General features: G+C 40.9%; 1 protein-coding gene across 6 annotated transcripts in view; it reads right to left on the reverse strand.

Moving 5' to 3' along the window:
• SECISBP2 (SECIS binding protein 2) overlaps positions 1-9,862 on the reverse strand; it is a 53,929-nt gene extending 44,067 nt beyond the window's left edge. Inside the window, exons 1-5 of one of the 6 annotated variants that reach the window (XM_050945671.1) lie at positions 9,723-9,854; positions 7,964-8,165; positions 6,077-6,213; positions 3,717-3,969; positions 397-523 (exon numbers count right to left, since the gene is read on the reverse strand). In XM_050945671.1, coding sequence (XP_050801628.1) covers positions 397-523; positions 3,717-3,969; positions 6,077-6,213; positions 7,964-8,008 — 562 coding nt within the window. In that variant the 5' untranslated portion in view covers positions 8,009-8,165; positions 9,723-9,854. Of the gene's footprint in view, positions 1-396; positions 524-1,449; positions 1,579-3,716; positions 3,970-6,076; positions 6,214-7,963; positions 8,166-9,722 lie in introns of those variants that run through there. The other 5 variants (XM_050945672.1, XM_050945675.1, XM_050945673.1 and 2 more) reach the window with 5 other exon arrangements.
• Positions 9,863-13,556: the final 3,694 nt, after the last annotated feature.

Raw genomic sequence — 13,556 nt, forward strand, 5'->3', positions numbered from 1 at the left:
TACGTCACCTCAACTATCACGATACCCAAGCACATTAATTGTTACAGAATAGTTTCAGATCAACAATAACATTTTGAAAACGTTGATATACTAATCATTATAAAAAAGACAGAGAGAGTAATTTCACAGTGAACCTAGGAGTAATTTTAAAGTTAGTTGCTTGCCTAGGAAGTTCTTCATATCAATCTAACTTATGTTGTGGAGTCAGCAAATAAAGGTTATTCATGGTCCTCTCTCAAAAAGGGAGTAACCTGAAGAAGTGTTCTCCCCATACCCATTGACCTGGCACTTCTAGATTCAGAAACATAGTCACACTAAATTAGAAACTACTAAATAGTCAACAATTATAATTTCTACTGCATATATTTTAACTAAGCCACATATTAGCACCCATACCTGGTTTCAAAGCATCTCTGCCATACACAGAAGTATGAAGTGAACTTCTATTTGCTGTTCTGTCTGATGAGTCACTTCCATCAAGCCTTTTATTGTCCAATTTCTGCTCATCACCTTTTGATCTCCTCTGTAAGAAACAATGAATTGGTTGGTTAAATGAAAACCTTTCCAGAAGATTTTTTAGTTGCAAATATGGTGATCTGACAAAGTGTATTACCATAACTTAAGGTTATCCTAGTTAAGTATAACTAAAGAGTGTGGACTTTAAATTAGTACTAAAATAACCAACACAGTTTGAGGACCAATAAAAATCAGAGAAACATATTAGATTATTAAATTTGATTTACATTTTGTTATTTCTGCTATTTAGTTTTTTCATGTCTCTCAGTTTGGACAACAAAACTAGATTAGTCCACTTATTTCTAATCAATTGGACTTTGAGGTTCTCATGACACTTCACGTTAATGCATCCTTAGGCTCTGATCCTGCAACTGTATCTACGTGGGTGGGCTCCCGCACACAGAGAGGGTTTTACTGGAGTCAGTAGGGCTCAGCACTGGTGCAGAAGGCCAGCCACGCGGATGCAATTTCAGGACAGGCAGTCCGAGTTGCATGCTGCCTGCAAAACTGCTAACTTAACAAGTTCAAAATCACAACAGACCAAAATCATCAAGACAATGGCTTAACATCACGCTGCTTTTTGGCAGGGTTTTTTTGTTTTTTTTTAATTTAACTCTTTGGAGGACTTACCTCCTTTTCTCAGAATTTCAGGAAATTCATCCTAAAATGCACAAATAAAAAAAATCCCCCCAGACTGGGAAACTGACTCCATTATTCTTTCCTTGATGGTGGGCATCATTCTCTAAACACTAATCTGAGCTCCCTCCTCTCCTCTCCTCTCCTTCAATGGGTACCACACTCTGCCTCACTTTACTTCAGCTGACCACTGCCCTGTCGCGCTCCACTCAAGGACATAGTCCTGTGTTCAACTCCTTTTTCACTGTCCCTGGATACCGGCTCTGCTCAGCTCTCCTTCTACCTGCAATCCAGTACCTTCTCTTCCAAGGAACTACTTTGGCTCCTGCCCATCTGTGTCTGACTCTGGATACTGCCCCAATCCACCTTCTTCTCCCTTCCATACTTTCCCGACTAATTCTGGGAGCGTGCAGCTGGAATAGGGTTGACTTCCTGCAGGGAAAGGGAACCATACACACTCCTTGGATCACCTTTATACCTCTTAGCCCCCCACTTTACTATCCTTGCTACCCAACTTCCTGCTTCTCCACTTGCCTCACAGACAACATTTCCCATGCTTGTTACAGCGAGAGCTGGTCAGAAAATGCTGATTTGCTGGTCTGAATCATTTCCCCGTGTCTACATTCAGCATTTCAGTGTCCATGCAGCTCTGAAGAAAACTGTCCACACCCTCCTCGATTCCTGGCTTGAGCTTCCAGAGTCTGCAGCTCCAGGGTAGCCCTGGAAGACCCAGCTGAGCCAGGGTTCTCAGGACTCCTAGGCTCTTAACTCTGCATCAGAGAGCCTGGAAGCCATGGGACAGGCTTAGCAGGCTGGTCAATTGACCTGCTTTTATTAACCATGGTCAAATATTCCAGCAATGCTTTGATGTAGGGAGTGGCCAAGCATCTGGTGCCATTCTTTCATTTTTTAGAACTTTGTTGTGTTTTGCATTTTTCTGAATTAAAACTCATTTTTAAGTAACTTGATTTTGGGAATTAGGTATAAAACTCTACGGCTAAATCTAGGCCTACTGGAGACCATAAAGTCTTACTCTTTTTGTTACTGTTCCAATAAATTACTGCTTTAAATATCTGACCAACATTTAGCCAATTATTTTTGGACTGGTCAAATGCTCACCCTACCATGGGGGGAGCCGCAACTTGAACTGGGACTCAGCTCCTGGCTCTGCAGCAGGGAGCCTGCAGGCCTGGAGGCCCCAACTCAAGCCAGGGATCTTAGAGCTTCCAGCTTTGCTGCCTCAGACCCAGAAGCCTGGATGCCCTGGGACAGCATCCCAAGGTCTATGGCAGTGGTGTCATGGGGCCTGTCCAAGGCACCAGGGCTTTCAGACTCAAAGCAGGGCTGGGAATCTGGAAACCCTGTGCAGTATGCATGGTGGGGCTGTCTGGAAATCACAGAGCCAGGAAGCACTAGCAGCTGCTGAGAGAAACAGACGTTCTTATTTTCACTGCCGCTATTACCCGGATGCAGTAGCTGAAACTGAAAAGAATGCTAATTTTACTTAGCAACTGCCAGTGCTGGGAAGCAAATTTCGTCTTGGAAATACTGTGTGGTGCTATTTTCTGAAACCTAATTTTTTCAGGTTTTTAGTTTGGGTGAGAAAAACTGATGAGGCACGGGACATGGGGGAGGGTGAACAGAGCAGGGCACACAGGGCTGCTGGGGGCTCACTCAGACTGGGGTTCAGAACAGCTAGTGGTGGGGACTGGGGTGGAGGCACAGGCACTAGTGGTGTGACAACATTGAGCCAGGAGCTGAATGGGAGTGAGTGCAGGGCCACATGGGGACATGTGCCTGGCTAAGTGGAGGTACTGGGATGGGGCAGATGTGCCTGACTGAATGGGGAAGGCTAAGGGTCAGCCAGGGTCTGCATGGGGGAGCTCCCTAACATTTCACCCCCCAACCCACCAATATAAATATAAATATATATATAAATATATATATATATATATATATATATATATATATTTATTTTCACACACACACACACACACACACACACACACACCTTCCACCCAAACCCAACAAAGTTCACTTCCAGCCTCCTTCCCAGCAACTACTTCCCTCTCTCCCTCAGCTTCATTACCCTGACTCCCCTAAGCTTTTGCACTATTTCTGAGGGGTGTAGGAAATACGTTTCTGTATTGTAGTTTAAATGAATTATTCTCCAAAGTTCTGTATTAGTATGCCTAGTAAGGAATCGATTTGTCAGAAAAATATTTCCTGAAGCTTTTCTGTGGTCTGTATCGTTAGATGTACTTGCCAACGGGTATTTGGAAATAAAGTAACAAAATAGTTGAAACTGGCACGATTATATTGTGTTATTTTGACATATAAAATATGCAGAATTTTAAAATATTGTGCATATTTGAATTGTAAGAGTTTCATAGAAAGATTTCTACTGGTCTTTGATTCTGTAAAAAAAAAATCTTACTACTATAAAAATCTAAATCTGGTCTGTATTACTGCTAACAACATCCCTTTAAATGCTGTTGTAGAAGCAATAGTGAACAAGTAGTGACTATTCATTTTAAAGCTCACAGAAGAAGGTATTCACTTACTTTAGGAGTCTTTCTAGTCTCTTGTCTGACTGGACAAATTTGTTCGCCACATTCATTAACTATCCTGGAATGATTGTAGTTGTTATAATTATACCGTGCACTGGCTAGTGAGCACGTATTTGGTGCAGCATCAGACGAAGGCGGCGAGCTAGAGTATTCACCAAGTGCAGTATATCCCATAATGCTACCAGATATATATTGAGAAAGAGATGAAGCGCCATCCCAGGACACATCTTCCGCACATATTTGTGGCCTAAATAAATACACCATTCCTTAGTTGAAGATTTTGTTCAATATCAAGGCAGGCATAATATTTTCCAAGAAAAGCATTCTCCATAATTTCAATTAAATATTTACGCACTGCTTTCTAGATAAGTGTTTTAGACATAAAATTCAAGTTTTTCCTCAAACATGAGATAAACATTAATATTTTAATCTTTTTATAGTTAAGCTTTCATAATGGTTATTTAAAATTCAAAAACCACAATGATTCTACCTATAAAATATTTGTTACTGAGTTTCAAAACTATTCTGCTTTACCTAAAGTTATACGTCCCTTTTTCAGCTTTAACAGTTGATAGCAAGTTCTTTATTATTTTGCCAGACTTCCTTGTGGTACAGAGTGAGCCTGAACTAAAAAGCCAGAGAGACTTGAAAGTGTAATACAACTAAGAGGCACATGCGAATGCACTTCACTACAAGGAAAGGAATATGACGTACTGAAACATTTTAAAATACAGTTTAAAAACAGGAGTATAAATACAGTACTCTGTGGGATAGAATTTATCCCAATAAAACAATACAGTACAAGGTGCTTAGATGGTAAATATTTGGGTTGTGCTTACTGGCTAAAGGAAGCCTTAAATACAGCTTCCACAAATTCAACAGATGTTAAAGTTAAAAAGGAAAGAGAAGATCAGTAAACACATATTTTGCTAATTTGATATCAGTAAGGTCTCCACCAACCAGATCATGCCAAATTCTAAGCAGGCCTCTGAAAGTGAAGACATTTCCCACAGAAATTACATTTACAGATGTAAAGTGAACAGCTAGCAGTGACATTCTCAATTTGAGCAAACAAATGTTAACTGTTTTTTAAAATTGGATATGCATAAGCTCAGCGTGGCCAAAGTTTATAAGCCTGATGTTTTCTTATTTTCATATATTTGTTCAATTCTGGAATAAGTAGATATTGTGTATTGCATATCTGAAATAAGAAATGCTCTCTCGCTCTCTCTCTCTGGTAGTAAGAGTTGTTTTGATTTCAGCCTATCCTAATTTATATGGAGACATATGCACAACAGTGCATCAACCATTAACCTTCATTTTCTGACTTAAGTCCCCAACAATGCAACCTTAATCACAATATTGGTGCTTCTTACTATTTCTTTAATTATGTTATATTCTGTCAGAAATCAGACTTGCATTCAGCTCATCATTAAACAGATTACAACAATCCAAAATACAGGGTGTATACAAAGACAATTTTGTAACAATTCTGAGATGGCCCCTGGGAAAAGTCAGTTAAGGTATAAAAAAAGAACACAATCTTTGGGCGGTTTTTTAGGCAGTAAATAAGTTGCAGGACACTGCAATTATGCCTAAAATGAAACCAATGCTTACCATTCCGAGAAACTAGTAAAAAAGTTAGGACACCTACTGAATATTAAACCCAACCCTTGTAATAATTGTTAGTTAGAGTTCTTTTTCAAGCCTAATATATAGCATTAACAATCCATTTAGTAAAATCTACATTGGAGAATCCTGAAAACTGCTACATTGAAAATAGATTTGTTTGGGGGTCTTTTGCAAGCGTATCTTATTCTCACTAGATTTACCTTTAAGAAGTTCTTTTGGTGGTTTTTTGTTGTTTTTTGTTTGTTTGTTTTTTGGGGGGGGAACCAAGGAAGGACCTTGAAGATTCCTTATATCTAGAACGAAGGCATTGGGGACCCTCCCCCTTTCCCACTCTTAAGGGTCCTCCCTTCCTTTTCTATACATACCCATTGTTTCTCCCATCCATATAATAGTTTATCATCCTTTTACCCCAGGACTGGATGCAATTCCTTCCAGAGCCAAACACCACATCTGAATCAGCTAGACTAGGCACTGCAGAGTGACATGACTCTTCCTTGCCCTTCTCTAGTGACTCCACAATACCAGGTCTTTGGGATCAACAACGTAGGTACCAAATCTGTATCACTCAGAGAGCAATGCAGAAGTCTAAACCATTAGGCAAGCACGAATACAGTTAGAAGAATTAAAGCACTAGAGGCTCCTACTTCAATTGTGGAAAAGTAGTCAAAGTCAAGGCACTAGAAGGTTAACGTTACCCATATGAGATTCAGAAAAACACATACTTATCCACAGACTGTTCCTGAACACGTGGGTAGTAGGTAGTAGGAAAGACACATGCTTCTGAAGGTTCTGACCATGCCACAGTTACTCTTGTGTATTTTGGGACAAACGGTTTGACATCTGCTGAGAACTTGAAGCCCTATGAAACAAAATGTATTTGGGATACATGAATTTTGAGATTAAGCAAAAGTAAGTGGGGAAAGAACAATCCAACCTCATCTGTGTGAGCAAAACTGCATAAAAAAAAGAGCTAGTTAGTTCACTTGTTCTAATAATAATAGTTGTGAAGCAACAAAGTTCTCAGAAGGAAAGTGAAGGGGAAAAAACAAACAGCAAAGATTTGATTGCTTTGGAAAGTTATTTTCACATAATGCCTACATGTAACAGAAAATACACAAAACAAAGGTACATTACAAAAATGCTAGGATCCTGCTTAACACAAGATGCAAAAAGAAGAATATTCCATTTTCAGATTAGTCACTTAATCATTATAATCTCAGCAGATCATTAGCATTACTTTAAAATGCTGGCTCCAAAAGGTACAGTAATTGTGACTGCTTTTAAAAAATATGGATCAAACATAATATTCTATATCTTTCTAGTGAGATTGTCACAGCACTAATATATTTACTAATGCCTTCAACAGGCCTTCTGAATGTAAAGGAGGCTCCAATAGTAAAACCAGAATGTATTTATTGATGTTACTTGTTGCCGGCACTTCATAGTTTGTGCTTGCAGAAAGTAGTATTTCAAAATTCTATTCACTCTAATACATGCAGTAAGTCATTTTAAAATCTGATTATATATTTCTTCATAACTAAGATTTGCTTTATTAGTTTTCATTGTTAAAGCAGTAAAACAGAGACAACTTCATGAATTGCTGTATCCATGCAAGGGCACATGGAACCTTGTTTATAAAAATGTTTCATTGACAGTAATTTCAGTGTTTAGAATGCACAAGAGCACCCTCTGGTGGTTAATCGTGCACCTGGAAATTTGAGGATTAAGGCTTTTACAACCCAACAGATAATATGGATTCTTGTTATCATGGATTTGTTAGAAAGAGTGTCCACTTCAACTGTTGCTAAATTTATTCTGGCCACTTAAACACAAAATACAGATTGCATTGGTGAGAAATGGGACATGAAATATGTACACACACAAGTATAAAAACAAATCAAGTTATTTTTGGAGTTAAAGCTGTTACCAGACAAACGAATAAGGCATAAATAATACCAACCATAAAAGTACTTTTCAAATGGGGTTTATCATTAATTTTAAAGACATCTCAGGCTGACTGGGAGATCTCTATGGAATTAGTGCCATATTGGTTAGATATGTACATTTTATATTTGACACACAACCAACGGGGCATTATTCACAGAATGAATGTAATAGAAGACTACCCCACAGCATAGGTGACTCTTAAAAATAATAGGTTGCTTTACATATATATTCTCTTTCTCTCAAATACACACAAACTTCACCATGCCTATGATGTGTTTAGTGTCTTAACGTGAGACATTTTGGTTCTTAAGGTACTGGTGCAATATATTCACTGAATGCTTAACTCAAGTACCTTTCCTGCTGATAACGCTGTAATGGTAAAAACACTGATTTTAGCAAAGAACTTGAAGCATTCTAATGCAGTTCGCTTTTAAGTATGCTCTTAATATTGTATATGCTGCTTTGAATTACTTGCTTCTCTCCTTCACAAGTATCTGACAAAAGTGACTATTTCAGGGCTTTTGGGAAAAAAGTATATTTCACACACAGATCGGCACATTGAATGTAGTCTCTTATGCTGCACAAAATACAAACTTCTTTTAATTGTTTGGGATAATTAGAACAAACACCATCTTTAAAAATTATTAAGAGGTTTCAGATACCATATGAACTCCTGACTCCTCTTCTACTTGTAGTTTCATAAACATATGTTCCTTTTCATAAAAGATTCTCTCTTCCTTGATGTTGTGTCAAAGCCTCACAGAAACAATGGAGGGCTTGGTTACACTGGAGAATTACAGCGCTGTAACTCACTCCCTGTCTACACTGGCAAGGCACACACAGCGCTGGTTGTCTTCCACCTCCCTATAAAGAGAACAGCGCTGGAGTGCCAGTGTAAACAGTGATTAATCTTACTGTGCTGCAACTGACCTCCGGAATTTTCCCAAAATGCTTTTAAGTAAAGATAACACTTTGTTTTATTGTGATGCCTCTCTTTGTTTTGTTGTGAACTCGGGGCTCCCGGAGCTGCTTATCTAAAAAACAAACACAGCTACTGTTTGCTTGAGCAGAGCCATGCAGGGGGATGAATGTCCACAGCTAGTGTTTGTTTGAGGAGAGAAGCAGCAGGGCTTGTGGGGTGGGGGTGGGGTGGGTCCGTTTTGGAGCAGCTGCTTATCTGGTCTGTGAGGAAAAAAACAATAGCCATTTGCATTTAGTGAATGAGAGAGGGGTGGGGAAAGGAGTCGGAACTTGCAAGGCAGGGAGCTGACACACAGCTCCAAAAACTCACTCACTCTCCCCCTCAGGCTCCCTGTCACACTCCACCCGACCCCGCTTTTTCGAAAAGCACATTGCAGCCACTTGAATGCTGGGATAGCTGCCCATAATGCACCACTCCCAAAACCACTGCAAATGTGGCCACACTGCAGCGCTTTCCCTACACAGTTGTACGAAGACAGCTTTAACTCCCAGCGCTGTAGAGTTGCAAGTGTAGCCAAACCCAGAGTCTTGACTCTGTAAAGGCTTATTTAACTTTAAGGTTTTTTATGTTTTTGCAGGGCTGACATCTTAAACCTTCAATTGGATCTGAGGAGGCAGACCCCAACACCTATGTAGAGACCCCCAGAAGTCAACAGTTGCATGGATCCAGCTGCAGAATCAGGGACAAATACTACTGGAACTGATCATGAGTAAAGTTATATGCATGTTTGAGTGTTTGCAGAATCAATTAAACCCATTCCCAAGCAACACCAGCTAAACTGAAAAGAGCCATTTCTTTACACCAGAATAATATTGTCCAGGATGTTTATACCAGTAGATCTATATTAGCTTATATGCACACTTTAGCTTACACTAGTATAACTTTCCCATGTAGACAAGTCCTAAGACTTCACAAGGACAGTGTGAAACTTATGCCTGCCCCTCCTCTGCAATCAGAGCCATATAAGCAAATTCCTATACCTGGAAATGGCTCTGCATGGGCACAGAGCTCACCTGGACGAAGCTGATTGTCTTTCAGCCTTGCTCTTACAGCCAAAGCACAAGAAAAACTGAAAGACGAGGTATCTCCCCGACCCAGCTCCCTCTCAGTTGCAGTAATACTGGTGGGGTACTTCTAGCAACAGCGGGTGAAGTATTTTCAGACCAGAAGTATCATTTCAAATTGATGGCTCCTCTAAAAAGAAACCGCCGGGACTCAAAGGCCAGCTCGGGGCCCCTTAGCCCGTCACACGTAGGGCCAAGGTGGAGACCGCCGCGGTTTCCACCCCCAGGGCAGAGCTGCAGGGCGCACGAGCCCGGAGGGGCTCCCCAGACTCGGCAGCGGAGCAGGGCCCGCGGTGCAGCCAGGCCCCCGCTTCTGTAACAACTTGCGGGGGGGGCGGACCCCTGCGCGGCCCAGAGCCGCCTCTCCGGCCTTACCTCTCTGGCCGTGCCTGGCTCCCGCTCCGTGGCCATGGCCGGCCGAGAAGGGGAACAGCGCCCCTCGCCCACAAACCAGCTCCAGAGTCCGACCGGCCGACAACGCCCGCGAGAGGCGTCAGAAGAGCCGCGTCGCAGCTGGTTCTACGTCACCTTCCAATCACCGGCAGCAGCGAGGGAACGAGGTGGAGCCTGTTGTTTTGGTCACGTGACCGCACTGCCACACGTGCCATGCAAGATCTTGGAGGGGGCGTGCAAGCCTGAGTGGTACCCCCTGGAGTCTCCGGGTGACACGCTCCTCTGCGTTTGCCTCACGGAAAGATGATTTTGTTTCGTGCAAATAATCCTTCTGGAATGGTGGCGGTTTTGTCAGTTTTCCAGCGTTTTCCCTCTTATCTGGCTCTTGCTATCCATGGCCAGATAACCACTGGAGCGATATGTTTGTAGACTATTATAATTTAGAGGTTTTCCCTTATGAGGGATAGTAGTATGAACGTAGGCATCTGGCAATGTGCCGTGCAGGCAAGGGTTGGAACACCGTATGGCTGTGTGCCTGAGTTCACCAGAGATGCTCTTCAACTTTATTAAAGTTGTATTTCTTTTTCCTTCACTGGTTTGTTATTTAATTAACCCCAAGAGCGTTACAACCATCTGAGAACACTTTATTCCTACTAATCGTTGCACAAATGAGTCAGGCACTTTTTTTTTTCCATTTTCACCATATCTATTTACATTTGCAGCATCTATATAAACTCCCCCTCCTGTTTGTTTTGCCAGTACCACAGCAGCCCAGTTATAAAACAAGGCATGTAGAGCCAGCCAATAGTCACATGCACACAGCATCCAAGGCTGCTCTTACACATAGTGAGAAAGAGTATGAGAACTGCTTAGAGTGTTGGCAACTAAAGGCATCTCAATATAGTCTCTCCTTCCTATTTAAAATAATTTTAAAAGGGGTAGGGGAAGGTACACTTTATTGCCACCACTCCCAACCACAGAGCTTTGGCCATCTAGGAAGCACCATATGGATCCCTCTAGCTGTGAGTACATCAGCAATGCAAAACTCAGTTTCTTGAATGGAAGTTTGTTTCCAGTACTCCCCTTCTCCTATGCTCAGTGCATTCTTGTTATTTCTGAGCAGTCATGAACTAAGTACTTGCCAGTAGATATGTGTGGTGTCTTCTCCCAAAAAAACTGATGACTGGTATTAAACACTGCGGTGCCCGAAGTTCTACATCAAGTCAATACAGGATGCTTCTTGTCCTGTATTTCATCAATAACAATGCAAAGACTCAAAAATGAATACAAGCGTATGATTTTGCACCAGCAACAAAACATTGGGGGGGGGGGGCATCCCTTAAACTTTTCATACAAATGTCCTTTATTTCCTTCACAGCATGTAGTTGAAGCCATTTGGGTTCCGGAATAATAGAGACAAGGCTGATGAGGTAAAAACTTGTATTGGATCAACTTCTGTTGGTGAGAGTTCAAGCTACACTGAACTTTTCTTCAGGTACCTCTACCAGATCTGAAGTAAAGCTTAGCGTGGCTTGAAAGCTTCTCTCTCTGACCAACAAAAGTTGGTCCAATAAAATATTTTACCTCATCCAGATTTTCTCTTTATTTCCTTTAAAACTTAGTAGTCACTAATCTGAAAATGTGTTTTGGAAAGATTACTTGCTCACAGCTGCTGTTCTCTGAATGTGTCATCTTTGCAGCCCTCCACTGCAAGCCATGTGGGTCAAGTACATGACTCCATCAACAAGAAAGTTTATCATCACCATTGTGAGAAGTGTGCGCAAGCACATTTTTTTGCTAAGGCTGTTTGTTCCATTTGTATGCCAGTTATGTGCAACTATGTGTTTATGATCATAAATAAAATTTCTTCTTCCACAAAATCTTTGATAAGATGAAGTACCGGTAATGATACAGAAAAACTGCACTAATAGAGAGCCCAGTCTCAATGTTTGTATCATGTGTCTGAAAAATATTTCTGATTTACAATGAGCTAGTTATTGTTCACATAAGTCAGTTCACTTATGTGAAAAATAAAAAAGGATGACATTTTCACTACTTAAACTTTGCCATGCTTAGCATATCAAAAAGCAATATGCTTGCCCAACATGGACATAAAATATGCTATTTATTACAGACAGCCAGACCCAATTTAAATCTGATATAGCCATAGGTACTTGATATGTTTTCTACTGACCAGTGTAAGGATAGAACTTTGAGACAATTAAAGTGATATAGGCCACATCTACACTACCCACCGGATTGGTGGGTAGTGATCAATCTATTGGGGATTGATTTGTGTCTCGTCTAGACATAATAAATCGATCCCTGAATTGATGCCATACTCCACCATGGCAAGAGGAATAAGCAGAGTCAACTGGGGAGCCACAGCGGTCTACTTGCTGCCATGAGGACAGCCAGATAAGATGAATTAAGATACTTTGACTCCAGCTATGCAAATAGCATAGCTTAAGTTGCCTCTCTTAGATCACGCCCCCCGGAACAGATCAGCCCTAATTTAGACACAAAGAGCTCAGTGTAAGCTCGAAAGCTTGTTTCTCTCGCCAACAGAAGTTGGTCCAAAATTATTACCTCACCTACCTTCGCTCTCTAATATCTTAGGCCAACACAGCTACAACACTCTACATAATTTAGGAAGTTACGTTAAAGATTTTTGCAATTCAGCTCTACAAAGTGCTCTACAAAAGATATTAAGACAATTCTAGCCTCATGACCTTATCAACCTATACCATTCTATAATCTAATGCCTTGAATCTACATGCAGTTCTGAATATAATGGCTGCAGTGGAATAGCCATTACTGTACCCTATTCACCTTTCAAGCATGTATTCTCAGGCCACAGCTTACACTGTGATTAAGTACAAACCACGATTAATCGGCTAGAGTATTGTCAGCTAATATATTTTCCCCTCATACACCTCCAGTAGACAGCATACTTATACTTCAAGTTTTGACAAATTATGCCTTTTCTAAAGGGAAGCACTAATGTTAAGAGACCTTTAGGGAGAAGGCCCAGTTAGCAGCCATTTGCTTTTTAAATCAAGAGGCTTAAGTACTTCTACTCATGTGTGATGGCATAGAGCCAAACAGTTTAGGTCATTGTCACACACCTGCAACTGCTACCTAGAAATCCACAAATACAGGTGACTGAGCTGATACTGCAGCAACTTGGATTTCAATTTACACTACAGCCTGTGAAAGTGTATTGTGAGTCTTGAGGTGAAATGGCATAGATATAAAATTATAGCAGGAAATTCTTCAGAGGGAAATGAGTGGTCGCAAGACTTAGACATAGCTGTAGCTAGAGATTTTTATCTAATATATGGATAGCACGGGATTTTTGCTACTCACTGAATGCAAACTCAAGAAGCACATGGGCTATTTGTAATCTTAAAGCCAGGACAGCTAACTGCATGCTCCAGCCTATTTTGTGTGATCTTCTGACTAGCCTTCATCATACTAAAGTGATTTGAGAGGTGGCTCAAATAGCCTAAGGGCAGCAAAGTGATAGGGCACATTCTGAGGCAATGAAGCCTAGATTAACCTGTTTTGCGAAGAGATTCTTGATTCAGAGTAACCAGCCAGCAACTGTGTCTTCCCAGGGACAGGTATTATGTCATAGTGGAGAAACTAGGTCACTGTGAAGTCACTTTTTTTTGGCCTATGCAGTGATTTAATGATCAGTTTTGGACAGGTACCTCCTCCTCCAGTAGTTTAGCCTTAACACTTAAATTCCACATAGTTGATTGCTATTTGCTAACACAAGATTTCTTAGAAAGAAATCACAAAGTAGATATC

This window comes from Gopherus flavomarginatus, chromosome 3 (assembly GCF_025201925.1).
Source record: "Gopherus flavomarginatus isolate rGopFla2 chromosome 3, rGopFla2.mat.asm, whole genome shotgun sequence".
Taxonomy (NCBI): Eukaryota; Metazoa; Chordata; order Testudines; family Testudinidae; genus Gopherus; species Gopherus flavomarginatus.